This window comes from Harpia harpyja, chromosome 23 (genome assembly GCF_026419915.1).
Source record: "Harpia harpyja isolate bHarHar1 chromosome 23, bHarHar1 primary haplotype, whole genome shotgun sequence".
NCBI lineage: Eukaryota > Metazoa > Chordata > Aves > Accipitriformes > Accipitridae > Harpia > Harpia harpyja.
This window is the reverse complement of record NC_068962.1, coordinates 17,585,243-17,600,156: the sequence shown is the minus strand read 5'-3', so window position 1 is coordinate 17,600,156 and position 14,914 is coordinate 17,585,243. Positions and strand designations below refer to the sequence as shown.

The following is a 14,914-nucleotide window of genomic DNA, read 5'->3' as shown; positions in this document are numbered from 1 at the left end:
CCTATATTTAATTTTCTAAGCTGAGCTGATCACTTCTGAGTCTAAATTTTGCAGGCGCTCATATGACTTCTGCAAAAACATCTTATGCATTTTGGAAAAAAAAGTTACTTTAGATATGTTTAGCTGGTTTGGATATTGCAATTAATACTTAAATAGAGACACTGATTTAATCAAAACTTACTCCATAAAGTGCTGGCAAGATGGTACACTTGATAAATAAGATCATGGGTGCAAATGTTTAAAAAGAAGACATAGACACATCACTCCGACAGAACTTAACTGTAGCAATATTTAGAGATTGCCTTTCCAGGAAAAGTATTCAAACACTTTTGAACTACAAAGAGTTTAAGTAAATAATTAAGGCCAGTAAATCTGGAGTATTTTAATGAGGAAGCAAGCCTGACACCTCAGAGCTATGAAATGCTCTGCTGTGATTGTCACAAGTGATCTTAAATAATCTTCAGATGAAACGATTTTATCTCTTTTCTTCAAAATTGGTTCTTACCAGCTGCTTTGTAAGTTAGATCCAGCTAATAGAAATTGTTTATTCATTTCTTCTGAAGCTAGCCTGAGATTTCAGAACCAAATATTGAGCTAATAGCCCTGTATTGAGTTTGTTTAACATTGCTTGTTATAAAAAATGTTGCAAGTTGTAATTGGGCCATTTTTGTTATTCGTTGCCTTGCTACAATATGGAATAATTTATTGCTGAAAGACGTTCTGCTTCTGGTAAGTCCTACGGACTGAAAGGTCTGTTGCAGTTTTCATTATAAAGCAATTTCATTGCTGAAGCACTTTTACACCAATCTTTTAAAAGAGCGTCACAAAAAGCATGTAACTATGTGGTAAGTAGGAAGCTCTTACAGTGGATTAAATACAGTTTAAATGCAGTGAACTCCTTAAACTGTAGTAACCTTCTTACAGCACAAGTGCAGGAAAACAGTGCTTGTCTTGGGATACGTGTGACTTAACTGAGCAAATTGCAATGGGGAGGAAGATATGGCAGAAGTTTCATGATGGCACTGTAGTCGTATCTAGACTTCATGGAACCGGTAGCAAACCCCTGAACTCCCCTGAGATTTGGCTGTGGGTTTAAATGCCTAGGGCAAAGACCAGGAATGCATCTCTTAGGACTAAAGTCCGAGGGGACAGGTCAGAAACACCTTATTCCAGCACACCCCACCCTGGAAGCATCCGTATTTTTGGACTTCCCATATGTCCAAACTCCTAGGCACACAGAAATGCAGTGAAGGACCGACCCTCCTGTTAGCAATAAGCACCTGGATCCTGGCTGAGCTCTGTGGTGGCTCAGAGCTGGCATAAAGTCCCTAAACTCTGCCTGAATCCCTGCCTTTTTATGCCTGTTTGAAGAATGCTAAGCACGCACCAACAGCACCACAGTCAAAACAAAGCACAGAGCAAAAGTCCCTTGCATCCAGAACCACGGCTGTGAGCTCCTGTGGGCTACCGAAGTGCTGAGCAGGGCTGTGGCACAGCAAACCGCAGGTCTGGTCCCTGCTTCCCAAATTCAGGAGGCAGTTTACATTTCTGTAAACTGGCTAAAAACAAGGAGAGGGAATCATGGCTCGGGACTTCTCTCTGCTAGCCATCATCCCACCACCAGGCCACAGAATTGCCTCTCGCGCACATTTATATTTCTGCATCCCCTGGAGTGTGTGCACGCAGGGCTGCAGAGCAGACAGCTCTAGCAGGAGTGAGGAAAATTTAACTAATTTGAAAAGGAAGCTAAGGAAACCTAGTGATTTATATCTAGTTTAATTTTAGCTGGTAATTAGAATGCTCTCCTGGGATGTGGAGGGTGCAGGTTTAATCCCTTTTGCCTGGGAGCTCGTGCCTTTTCCTTCTGTTCAGGAAAACAAGGTTCCCTAAATTGTCTCCGGTAGAGGCAGGTTGAGAGTAACTCCTGTGTGTCTGCACAGCTTGCAAGTTTGCAGGCAATTGCTTTACCTACTTAGTTAATATGCAAAAGCCACCACCAAAAGCCACCTACACTCTCAGGGGTGGGATTGCTTAAGGGACATCTCTAAATTACCAGTCCCAGTAGAAGTGGGCACGCAGGGTCTGGAGAAGAGCAGGGGTCCATGCACAGCCCCGCAGCCCCCTGTCCCTCTCCACCAGCACGGCAGAGTGAGCAGAGATGCTGCTGCACCCAGAGAAGGCACCAGTTTCTCCCACCGAACCTGGAGAGAGTTTCAGCACCTCTGGTCGCTCAGCACGTACGTTTTAACATGTCAACACCAGCAGCGGGCAGGGAGAGATGTCCTGAGCCTGGCCAGCAGGCTGGGGGAGGGCTGCGTGAAATGCATGAAGCGGCGCTGTGCCAGCAGCCCAGACACGTCAGCTTGCACCGGTGGCACCGGCACGGCACTGGGCTGGCTGGCGCAGACAGGGACGGGGGGGCCGGCTCACGTCGCTTAGTGGACCAGCTCCTTCTCAGTCCCAGGCCACTGCATTTCTTCTGGGCACACACCAAGAGCTGGTTTTACTTTCCTCAGTGTGGTGTTCAAGGCGTTAATCGCTGCCACTACCAACGACGCCTGACTTCGTTTTCAACTCGCTGACCTCCGTTCGAACCAACGGATCTTCGTAGGCTTTCCCCTGTGAAACGAGCAGCCAGCCTCCTCTCACTGGGCAGGTACCCACACTCCTCTCCAACACCTTCTTCTGGGCAAGCTGAGTGCTCTTAGCTCTTTAGGCTTTCACTGAAAGGCACCTTCTCCAGCCTTCTTAAAATCTGTGTCTAGGTGTAACAATACTCGCGCTGTGAGCACTGAATCAGGTAGCAATCCTGGGATTTGGGGATGGGATTTTCAAATGAGTCTAAGGAACCTAAGTGATTTAAATCTAATTTGATTTCGAGGAGAATTTGATACCTCATCTCATTAAGGATATACTGGATTAGAGAAAGTTGACAGAAAGACAGCAAGCTGCATCCAAGGAGGAGCAATTGAGTGGGTTGCGGCTCTTCAGCCCAGCAAAGAGAAAAATTAGGGGGGACAGGATCGACATCTACAAAATCATGACTGGCATGGATAGGACCAACAATATGGATTGACTGCTCTACCAGTACAAGGACTAGTGCCCATCAGATGAAGCTGTCGCAGCCAGACTTGAAACAACAGGAGGGGGATCTTCATGCAATGGGAGACAGTGAACTCCTTGCCAAAGTGACTGGAGATACCAGGAGATAATATGGACTCAAAGAGAGCCTGGACAAGTACTGGAAAGAGAGATCTCCAACCTATGTGGGGTTATAAAAAAGACAAATCACTCAAGACTTAGGAAATCCGCCGAGCTGAAGCTAGTCAGAGCTGAGAGGGTAAACAGAAGTATCACATATGCTTGCCCCCCTTTTGCTCTTCCAAAGGTCTTCTTATGGCCACCGTTGGCCATAAGACAAAATACAAGCTAGGCAGGCCCTAAAGCACTAAAGCAATCCTTACGCTTTATTGGTAGTAGGCAAATATCCTCCAAGAAGTTTTAAAAGTCCACTGGTTTTGACAAGACCAGTGGGTTCAACTATCTCTGAGTAAGATATCTAACTGTTAATTCCCATTCCTGTTTCCCACTCTCATGTTTAATACAGCTGTCCTTCCTCTTTTATTCCCCCTTAGTTGTCTTTAGTGTAATCTTTTGGGCTAAAAATGCTTTTTCAAGAAATAACTTGCTACTGTTGATTTGTTACTAAATACAAGCTTGTGACTAAATTTCTTCTGACATGCATATGTGTAGAAAAATCATTTGGTAATGCAATAGGTACAGGCAAACTAGACTAGATTCGTCAGAACTGTTTTGCAAACATATAATTATAGGAATAACTACAAAGTAGCAAACATTCACTACTTTTATAGCATGTATTTATTTAAAGCTACTTAGTTAATTTTGGCCAGCTAGCAGGCAGTGTAAAAAAACCACCATCATACTAGTGGCTCACTGTTAAATAGTGTACATGCTTCAAATGCTGTATGCGTACTGATTGTCAATTGCTGTTAAACACCCGACTCACTATAATGCCAAACAGGACTTAAATACGGCTTATATGTACTAAGCGCAGTGGTGACTGCACAAGATCCACATAAGGAAACGCCATGGACATGCCCGTATTAGTCCTGGACCGGAGGTACCAGTGCTGCAAACAGGGTAAAAGTCCTTTTTGGCTTTAATCAGACCTCCCATCATGATGGTTAACAGACCTTCTGCTGCAACTATGAGATCTCATCTCCGGCCTCCCTGCACTTGTAGATTATGTTTTCCTAAACACAGTCAGAAGGGGGTCATTTTGGTCTAGCCTTTCTAGATAAAAATTAAAGGAGAAACTAGCTTATATTAGAGGATGTTGAGTGCAGAGCTTCCCAGATATCTCACCTGCTTTATATGGAGATGGAAATAACGCCTAACAAAAACTTTGCCTCTGTGACTTTTTAGTTACTTTTAAATGTCTCTACTTGCCCACTTGTCAGGCTTGCAACCAATTAAATTGCAGCAATTATGGTACAAATATTATAGCACTCTTCACCCAAATCCATTTTCAATACCAGTCATTCAATCCACACTGAATGGAGAGACCAATCGTTAATGTTAAATTCCAAGTGCCACAGCAAAAAGCTGTGCTGCAACATTACTTCAACACCATTCTACTATAAGCTGAAAATGGAGGATATCAAACACAAACTTTCAGAATTTATACACTGAAAAAGAGAAGAGAAGGAAAGACTGGTCAATGATGTAAACTTGTATATCAGTGTTCCACTTGCAGCCCCATCCTCCTGTTCCATTTCTCATTTCTTTCCCATTTTATCCCACATGGTCTTAGGCTGGCTAAGGCTGATCATGAAACCATGATCACTAAGACACTGCTGTCACCCAGATGTACACTTCTGCCTTTCTGCCAGAGACTACCATGTATTAGCCCTGGAACAGATCACGTAAACTGTTACTCATCCACTTCAGAGCAAAGTGGATTCGATAACCTCTCATGGAGAGCTTTTCTACTCCACCTGGCTCACTGTGCACCACGGTGCTTCTGGAGCACTCACCTTCACTTGGGCACAGCCTCTGCTCTGCAGCTATAAGGTCCACTGAAGGACTAAATGCACAACTAAGGGAAAAGTGGTAAATGATAATATCCTAAACTACAACTTGTGCCTTTGAGCTGAATGCCTGATGACAACAGCTGACCCCAACTGAAAGGAAAACACCCACAAACTGCAACCTCTGAGAAACAGAATAATTTGATAACTATTCCTTATAGTGATCAAAGATTTTGTTTTCCGAAAGTTGCACAACTTAAGTATTAGTATTCATGCTCGTGAATTTTATGCAAAAATTTTGCACAAGTTTCTGCTGATTAATCTACACATAAAAGCTTCATGTGACTTGGCTCAGACAAAATATGCTGCTGTAGTCAAGCAAGGCACTCACAAACTGTTCAGCGTCAAGCACTGTGGCAAGCATTTCTTTAGCAATAAACTTCAGAACTGCAATTCATAATAAAATATTTAGACTTTACTGGCTGTGGAATATTTTTTACAGGAACACAATTTATAATATCAACAGCACCAACCTGACGCTTTATGAGGAACCGTTCCAAGCAGAGGGATATTTATAGTTGGATCAGCCATTATGCCTTTATCCAAAGAGTGCAAAGACAGGAACTCGTAGAAGTACTCAGCCTATGACAAAATAAATGAAAAATCAATACATATTTTAATTGCATTCACAGAAGCAAACTATTTAGCATATAAACTACAGCAGAAAAATACTACACTTTTCATTATGCCATTCACTGGATTTGTTTCTATTATTTACCTGAGTGCTTCTTCGCCTAAGCATAATTTTCAGGTAATTTACTCTTATTTCAGAGATTGCAAGTGACCATACAGTAATCAGGACACAGCATAACAGCAAGGAAAATGGCATGCGTACGGTGAATAAATGTTATACAGAGAAGACTTTTTTTGCAACCCACACCGTTTATCTGGCAGAATACAAAAGATGTATGAATACTAGGCTAATTCTTAAAGCTGTTTTTTGGGCAGAATCCTCCTGGAACTGACTGGTGACCCTGGATACCTGCCTGCACCACGAGTGCAGTTTAAAGGACATACCTACATGCATGATGCAACTGCAGCATGAAAATATCCAAGCTTGCTCTTGGTTGATCTGCACAGCACGGCGCGTTGCCTTGGGGAAACAGTGCCAGGCAACGAAGAGCCACATTGCTGGAACGCCATGCTTGGACACATGTCTGGCTTACAGCTTCAACACTGCCTTCTTCAACCTCAGCTCAATAAATTGTTCCAAGGGTGGAGCTGAGAGCTCTCCGACAGAGCTGGCTTCATGTCCTTCATTATTAACCACAACATAAATGATTTGGTTTGGTGATTCCCAAAAGGTGTTGGCACGATTTAAGAAATATTTTCCATTACTTTCATCCTACTCCTGATATGCACCTGCATTGTGACACAGACTGTAGGCTTTGGTACTTTCTTCCATGGGACCCTGGCCCCTCTGTTGAGTCTTCTATTCAATATTTCTTTGTACTCGATGCAAAGTGATGTCAATGCTCTGCAGCGTAGCTGTACACACCATGTACACCTGAGATGTATGCATCTTAGCAAGTCACTGGAGGCTTCCACTACTGTCAGTGGCACAACTGGAGGTGTGCAGAGCAAGTGGAAATGAACCTTTTACTCTAAAGTCTGGCTTCTCATTTACCCTGAAGCAGATAAGGTAATTGTACCTGCTGCTCTCAGAAAAGCACTTGAGACCTTAGCATGGGCACTGGCAAAAATGTGTTTTCATCCAGCAACTCATTGATAGTAGACAGTATTGTTATGTCTGCTTTTTAGCTAAAATAGTGAAATAAAGAGAAATTAAAGCCAAAATTTTATGAAAACTTTGGGCTAATAAATGGTAGTTAATTTATGTCTACAAGATGGCAGTCAACGTCCTTAGCCAGAAGACTGTCCTTCCCCTGTAACATCCTGGCTCCCTAGTACAAGGTAAATGTGGACTTACTGGCGTGAGACCAGTGAAGGGCCACAAAGATGATCAAGGGACTGGAGCTTCTGACATACAGGGAGAGGCTGGGAGACCTGGGACCATTGAGCCTGGAGAAGGCTGAAGGGGGCATCTCATCAATGGGTATAAATAGCTGATAGAGGGGCGTAAAGCAGATGGAGCCAGGCTCTGCTCGGCGGTGCCCAGTGACAGGACAGGAGGCAATGGGCACTATACAGAAAACTCTGCCTGAACCTGAGAAAACACCTTTTTACTGTGTGGGTGACTGAGCACTGGCACAGGTTGCCCAAAGAGGTTGTGCAGCCTCCATCTGTGAAGATATCCAAAACCCAGCTCAACACAGCCCTGGGCGAGCAGCTCTAGGTGACCCTGCTTGAGCAGAGGGCTGGACTAGATCATCTCAAGATCAGACTGCCTGGTCTCAGATCAGCCCCAGCTATTCTGTGATTCTGTGCTCTGCTAACTTCAGCAGAAGCCCTGGCAGCGTGTGAGGGACCATCTCCCTTTAGCTCCTGGTGACACCAGCAAAGCACTCATGAGCTGGGTAGAAAGGTCGTTATGAAACCCCTGATCAGCCCTGGCAGCATATCCACTCGCTCTGTGAGGGCTGCAAGGAGACCCCGGACAGCATGCAAGGGCTACGCTCCGCAGGGACAGTCTTCAGAGGGTGTTGTGTAGGCACGGAGACCTCAGAGGAGGACTCGCAAAACAATAGGGGAGAAGCGATGAAAGTTTTTAAGGGTGGGTTAAACACAAGGAGTGTATGTGGGAGGGAGAGGGGACATGGAGAGAAGCAGTAAAACAGGAGATGAAAATTGAAGTCTCGGGTAATGTTCAAAAGGCTGCTTTTAATTAAAGACATTTTTTTCCAATACAATATACCATGCCAAAATATGAAAACAAGCCATAAAGTCAGATTGTGAACATTTTTGTTTTCAAATAAAACTTTGGTTCAGAAAATAATTATATGTCTGTACACATCTATAGAATAGTACAGTGAGTGAGTCAATGCTGTACTGTCTGTTTCTCATTGGTTAGCTTTGATGTTTGGTTATATCTAAACCAGGTCATAATGGGTTAGGATATTAAAACATTATGTTCTTACTATTCTAGTAAACAACAACTGCTAACTAGACCAAACAGCTCCACTCCCATATTTCTATTCCAGCCACACTGTTATAGCAGGTCAGCTTGTGAGCCAGAGCCCTGATTTGTAGGGAAGGAGCTGGAATCCCATTTTCTAGAGTCAAAACAATGCCTAAGGACAAAGACAAAAAGAAAGTTCACTGTGGGAAAGGGGACTGATTGCTGCATGAGCCGCAATACTCACCGCCTGTCAAGGAAGGAATTCCTCTCACCAGAGGAGAGGTGTAGCAGTGATTAGTGCCTGAGGCAGGCGTACGTTCTGCTCACGCATTAAAAAGACGGGAAAAGACATTGCACAAGCAACAGGCTGCTCAGGAGGAAAGCCACGCATTGCACTGGGGGGAGATACCTGCTCTCACCATTTCTGTACAACAGTTTGTACAGCTGCTGAGTTGACAAAAAGTGAACTTCTTGAAATGATAGCATCTAGTATCTAAGAAGACCTGAAACACCTCAGGTAGATCCAGCAGGCGTGACTTCAAAGTCATGAAGCCATGTGTTGCAGAGTATGTTTGCAAATCATGTGTGCTGGACTGAGTTGGTTAAATTTTGATATAAAAATTATATACAAAAATCACAGTCTAGAGAGGCTGCACAGTGGAGCAGAATAGTTTAACTCCTCAAACCTGTGAATCTGAAACAAGATTTGGCTGCCATAAATCCTATCTATTTGGAAAAAATCTGTCTTGACACAATCCCTACATCCAGTCTCCAGTATTGTCCTGCTGTAATTTGAGTTGATTGCCAATTAACTTGCATTAATCATCATGACTGAAAAGCAAACAACACACTCTCAACAAATATTTACCATGCTCCAGCCTAGCATGAAATTTAGTCATGACGGTTAATTGAAGAGATAGGTCTGTGCAATTAAAATATTGTCTACTGACTACCATAATTTGTGCTGTAAGGGGTCATTGTGAGTGACCTGGTAGTGAGAACTGCGATTTTATCCTGGGATATTGTTGAGAGATAAAGGGGAAAAACCCATGATCTATAATCTTTTTTCCATTATAAAAACATTTTCATGACTTTGGGTCTTTCAAACCAGTCTATGAACTGTCTGGTACGTGAGGGGCAAAATTTGGTACTGAAGCTAAATCTTAGAGGAACAGTGTTATCAGAGGTGATGGAGGAACCGGGCTTTGAGATAAATTGTTGATCTTTGACAACTGCACACTCTGCATGCATGTAAGACTTTTTGGCTTTGGCTTGACTTCAGGAAGCACCCAAGGAAAAATACGCTTTACTTTTTTGTAAAGACTTTGTTGGAGACCCTCAGAAACTGAGGCAAGGGCCCCTGCAGACCTTGTGTGAACAGTCTGGGGACTCAGTGCCTTCAGGCAGCAGGTAGCCCTGCGCAGCTGCCCTTTAACAGTTCCCCATGTGGGCAAAGCTCTCAGCAAAGGGAGGAAATTTCGTTTTAGGCAAATAATTCCATGGTCGGGATTAACTTTTATGGACTTTAAATGGCTGTTTTCTATAAATCAGAGGAATTTAAGAGGTTATAAAAATAACGAAGCCCTCTAACAAGTATTGTAGCAAACATCTGTCGGCAGTTTGGTTTTAAGTGATATACACTTAAAATTCCTACAGAGCTCCACTCCTCAGTACAAGATCTACTGCATGAGAGTTTTCTTATCACTCAGATGCCCTGTTGTTCCGACCTTGGTTTTGTTTCATATTTAATCAAAGCATTCACAGGAAAGTGCTTCATGTTTTCTTCATTTTACGTGAAAGATGTAGGATTAGAAGTAATGGTAGTACCTGAAGAGAAGCAGAGTAGCTTAAACTGTTTTATGTCACAGCTCAATAACCTAATGAAACCTGCTGCCTTTCTAACAAAGAAAAGAGAATGTGTGTTAGCTTTGCAAGTAGGCGTAAGAAATTAACTACATTTTCTTCTCATTTTTTTAAAGAGATCAGTGCTGAATGTTCTATTCTGTTATCAGTTAAATGACAAATATACCCTAATGCCAACTTTCTACACTTAAAGAAAGAAACTCATCAAAAAAGTTCCTCTTAATCCCAGATCCATGGATATTTCTGGCTATGCACACACTAGAAGATTCTAGCATGCATTATCCATAGCAGATGCTCACAGCTGCATATGCCATAAATAAAATCACAAAGTGAGGCAATGTATGTGTTTGTCAGGTGTTTACAGCATGGACCATTGCTTCTCCAAGATATTAACTGCATTAGGTCAGAGAAGTTGGTCTGTCTATGTTCCAAGATGAAGCATGAAGCAAAATCAGATGAATTTCAACAAAGAGGGGAGGCTGCAGCCGCACTGCGCATACCAGGCTATTGAAGGAGTCTGGCCAGAATATGAGTATGTATGTCAGCAGCACATCTTGCTACTGCAGTGCAGTCTAGACACTGCTATAATGAACAACATAATGATGCCTTCTTAGACAAGCAGATAATAAACTGTCTGCCTGCAAGGTTTTATTTTTCTGCTAGGGAAGGCAGCTTTGCCTCACGTGTTAATTGGCCCTGTCACAGAGTGGGTAAACCATTTTTTGCACCTCAGTGTGATGCTCAAAGAGACTTTCCATCAGCCTCACGAAGTAGTCCCAAAGCGGGAGGCATGCTTAACAATATGAAGGGATACAGAAACACACTCTGAGAAAACCAATTTACACTGAAGAGAGGATAACCTGCCTGTTTTCTAGTACCAGCTGCTAAGGGCATGGGAACAAACTGAAGCAGCAGGATTAACAAAAGCAGAGATGCATACAAAAGGAAAAATAGAGATATTTTGGTGTTTCTAAAAAAGAAGGACCCAAATTAGAATTCAGCAAAATGGGCAGTCTCTAAGAAAAATACATTATGTGACAGTGTTAATTCCACAATGCTGCGGTGAAATGCACACAACTCTGCAGAGCCTGTTTTATGCCTGCTTTCTTCAAGTTAAGAAAACTGTGGCAGACTGAAGAAAATCCGTGCACAAGGAGGAAGACTTTTTTAACAATGGAGTGAATCCCTGCATGCAACTTTCAACAATAAGCACTTGTGGTTTTCGTGGTTTTCATGGTTTTAGAAGAAGAATGGTACAAAACCTCTGGTTTTGTCAATGGAAGATGACTAACTGGTGCTTAGTGTCTCCTGTGGCATGCAACTGTGGATGGCAGATCAGATCCTCCAAGAGAATGATTTAGAAAGCTGGAAAAGAGAAATTTCTTGGTTGCTATCAAAAGGAGTGCCAGATTTTGAAAGGTGACACTGCAGGCTTCCGAGAATGCTTTGCACAGCAGAGATGGACAGAAATCTTTGCAGAATACATTAGTCTTTCCTCCATGTAATGAGAAAAGGATTTCTGTAAAGGTAAGTAATATGAAGAAATCACTGTCAAGAAGCTTGGTGAGGCCACAAAGGAATACATTTAGATTACATTTACCAGTTGAGTTTCTGGCAGTTGTCTGCTCTTTGGGAGACATGGGAAACAGGGCAGCTACTTGGCCATTTTGAACTGATGTTTTCTCTCACCAGACCTTGAGCTCTGGAAGGGCTCTAGCATTTGAAGAGGTCACTTGAAACCAACCCAAGTCTAGAAGCTGAAGGGCTTGGCAGAAAGAGCAGGGTTCGGGAGGGACACCAGTGAGAAAGGAAAATCCAAGTACACCAGCAGAGCGTTAACTTTGAAACTTGTCCTCACGCGCAGGAAAAGCAGGCTACCTGAAACAGAGGGCCAAAGAAATGCCTATTGCGCATTCCTGTCCATCATTAGCCTGCTAATGAAAGCATGGTTTTGGTTTAGATCAGAGTCAATCCCTTGATGCAGTAGGTATCTGCAATGGGGATGGTGGGACCATTGCATGAGGCTAAAGCCTTGGAAAGCAGCATATGGGCAAACAGATCCACGGCAATTTCCAGGTAAGTAGAAGTACACTGATACAAAGGCATGTGGCACACAGGATTTCTTAAAAAACAGTCACAACAAATTTACAGCTCCTCGTCGAGGAAAGTCTTGGAGTTTCTCACTCTGCCTTGCTTTATCTGGAAACAAAAGAGAAAGCAAGAGAGCACAACTCCCCATATTTAGAGGTTTTCTTGTTTAACAAATTTTCTGTAATGTGTTTTATTACTGCTTCACTAGAGTTACTTTTGAGAAAATTAAGCTAAAAAGAGACAAAATCATTAGGGTTTTGATAAATATGCACAGTTAATTACATCTGGAAAATCTTTAGCAAGGAATGATTTTTCTCAGCATGAACCAGGCTGGAAGGTATACATGGTGCACAAGTTTCCTTTAAATCGTTTTCTCCTATGTCTTACAGATGAAAATTAGATAACTCTGCTTTGGGGAAGGGGAGAGAAGCAAGCAATACACCAAAAAGAGAAACAGCATTAAGAGTTCAGATTAAAAAAAGTAAAAAATACTTTAAAAAATACAAGCTTTCATTATCTTCAAATATTTAATGAAACATATTGTTCTGGTATCCAGAGAATTGGTAAAAGCTGTTCTCCTGAAAAGTTATTTCTTGTTCCGGCACAGGAAGGGCTAATTCATTCTTTTGTCACTCAGCAAAAAATCAGTGCTCTCTCCAGTGGAGATTTCATGATCAGGTATGTTCAAAACGCCAATTTCCCAAGGCTAATAAAAAAAGGGGAAATTATTACTGCTCCTTAGAGGAAAAACCTAAAATACTGTCTCATCAGGTTAGCTCCTAACAAAACAATGCTGTACAGGTCTACTACCGGCACCTGCAACACATCTATGTGGATCTATCTGTACTGAGAATAAACTGCGAGGTTATTTTCTTCCCCTCACAGCTTGGAAGATAAGTGAAAACCTTGGCTGGCTGGTCCTGGGAGTGCATCTTTACATAGATTACAGACTGTTTGCAGTTTCAGACTTTGGATAGATTTATTTATAATTAATAAATTAGCCTGAAAACTCTTTTCAGAGAATGTAAAATAATTTCAATAAAACCTTTACAATTAGGGAAATGGCTGCAGTAACAAGCATTTAGACTAGTTATGATGCAGATCTGAGCAGATACTACGTTTAATTAAACAGAATGCTTTTAAAAGCACAAATGTAAACCTTAGAGATGGTGGCTCATCTGACGTGACGAGAGAAAGTTCACAGCTGAAGGATAAGCTAATCCACCTCTTGCATGGCGGTAAACATGGATAATGCACACAGATTCAGTCTGGCTGTGCTTCAAACTTCCAACTCTTTGTTCTTAAGCCTCACAGGACAGCTTTGAAGTTGAGGATAAAGCTCCTCTAGCACACCATTACCAAAGAACAACCTTCTGATTATGATCTCATGAAAGTGTAATCAATAACTTACACAAGTTAAAAGCGTGGCAAACAGCAAGGGTCACGTAATTGGGCCTTTATTGAGTCCATGTGTTTCACTCTTGGCTTTAACTGGCACTCCCATCTAATAAATATCCCTCCCCAAAATGTAAGCAATGAACTTTCTCAAAAGTTATGAAATCTCACAGCAGCTTCTGTCAGACTGGAGTCCTTCTAGGGTCTCAAAGGGGGATGCTTCCACTTTCGTATAACCAAGTGACAGAAAGTCTGCAGCACCTCTGAGTGAGAGTTTCTTTATTTACTGCTCAGTCGATAATGGTCTTTAGCCTTGTACTCCCAGCAAATGAGTGTTTAAAAGTTATGGCGAAAAGGTTTTGAAAAAAATTCAATTCCTTCCTGACTGGTTGTTAGAAAGACTTCCTTAACACTGCTCTCTTTTAACATCTGCTACATGGATTTTTCAAATGCCTTTTTTTGTGAATATCCAGAGTAATTTTGTTCTTGTTTTACGGGCTGCCATTGACCAAAGCAAATTCTAGATACTACCATGAAAGAAGAACTAAATTTGTTATTTAAATAGAATGTTCGATCAGCGTATCTGAAAAGGAACTTGTGTGTTTGCTGTTGTAGCTGAAATCACAGATTTGTCTACTGAGACAAGACCCCGGTATGTGGACATATATGACTGTAATATTTCCATGTGCCACACAGGCCTCCATATGGTTATGTCCTCCATAACTACACTTTGAATTTTTCAAAGGAAGATGGACTTATCTTCATAGTAAAGCAGGGAAGTGTTACCTTATCCCCAGTTTCTGATGAGAAACGGAACAGTTTCTACAAACAACTTTTCCGTCTTTCAGGCAGTTTCCGTAGGCAGAGTCAGCACAGCTTCATCTCTGGGTTCCAGTACCAGTCTCACAGGGTCCAGTCTTTTGAGTTAAGGTCCAGAAAGTTCCAATGTATTTCCCAGCATTTAAAGGAAGTATCTTCTTTAAAGCCAGCTCATCCTCGACTTCTTGTACACTCAGAGGAGAGAGACGCGCACTTGCAGGAGAAAATTCAGCCCAGCCAGAGTCTGATTTACCTGCTGCCTTGAACAGCCTTTCTCCCTCACTCCCTGGGTGCAGATGGAGTCTATGCGCCGCGTAGGCATCTTCACGTGGCCCGGACTCTGCTGACTTTCTCTGCGCTGGTTTGCGAGCAGAGTCACACCCCAGAGAGGCGGCGAGTCCTGAATTTCACTGCGGCAGATGGGCTGCGCTGCTGAACACAGACAGTTCTCTGCACTTGGTATCATTTCACTGAGTTTTAGCAACGGTTATTTGGAGAAATCCTCTCATCAAAAATGTCTTCCTTCTGCCCCTAGCCACTGCTAGTGTACCAACCCCTTCCTGCTCTTCAAGGCCTGTCATTTTTGCCTTCCCCTTCTTCTTGTCACAGTCTTTCT

General features: G+C 42.5%; 1 protein-coding gene across 1 annotated transcript in view; it reads right to left on the bottom strand.

Moving 5' to 3' along the window:
- WIF1 (WNT inhibitory factor 1) overlaps positions 1 to 14,914 on the bottom strand; it is a 44,546-nt gene that overhangs the window by 14,506 nt on the left and 15,126 nt on the right. The window contains exon 3 of the mRNA XM_052774331.1: positions 5,585 to 5,693. Within this exon, the coding sequence (XP_052630291.1) occupies positions 5,585 to 5,693 (109 nt within the window). The remainder of the gene's footprint in view (positions 1 to 5,584; positions 5,694 to 14,914) is intronic.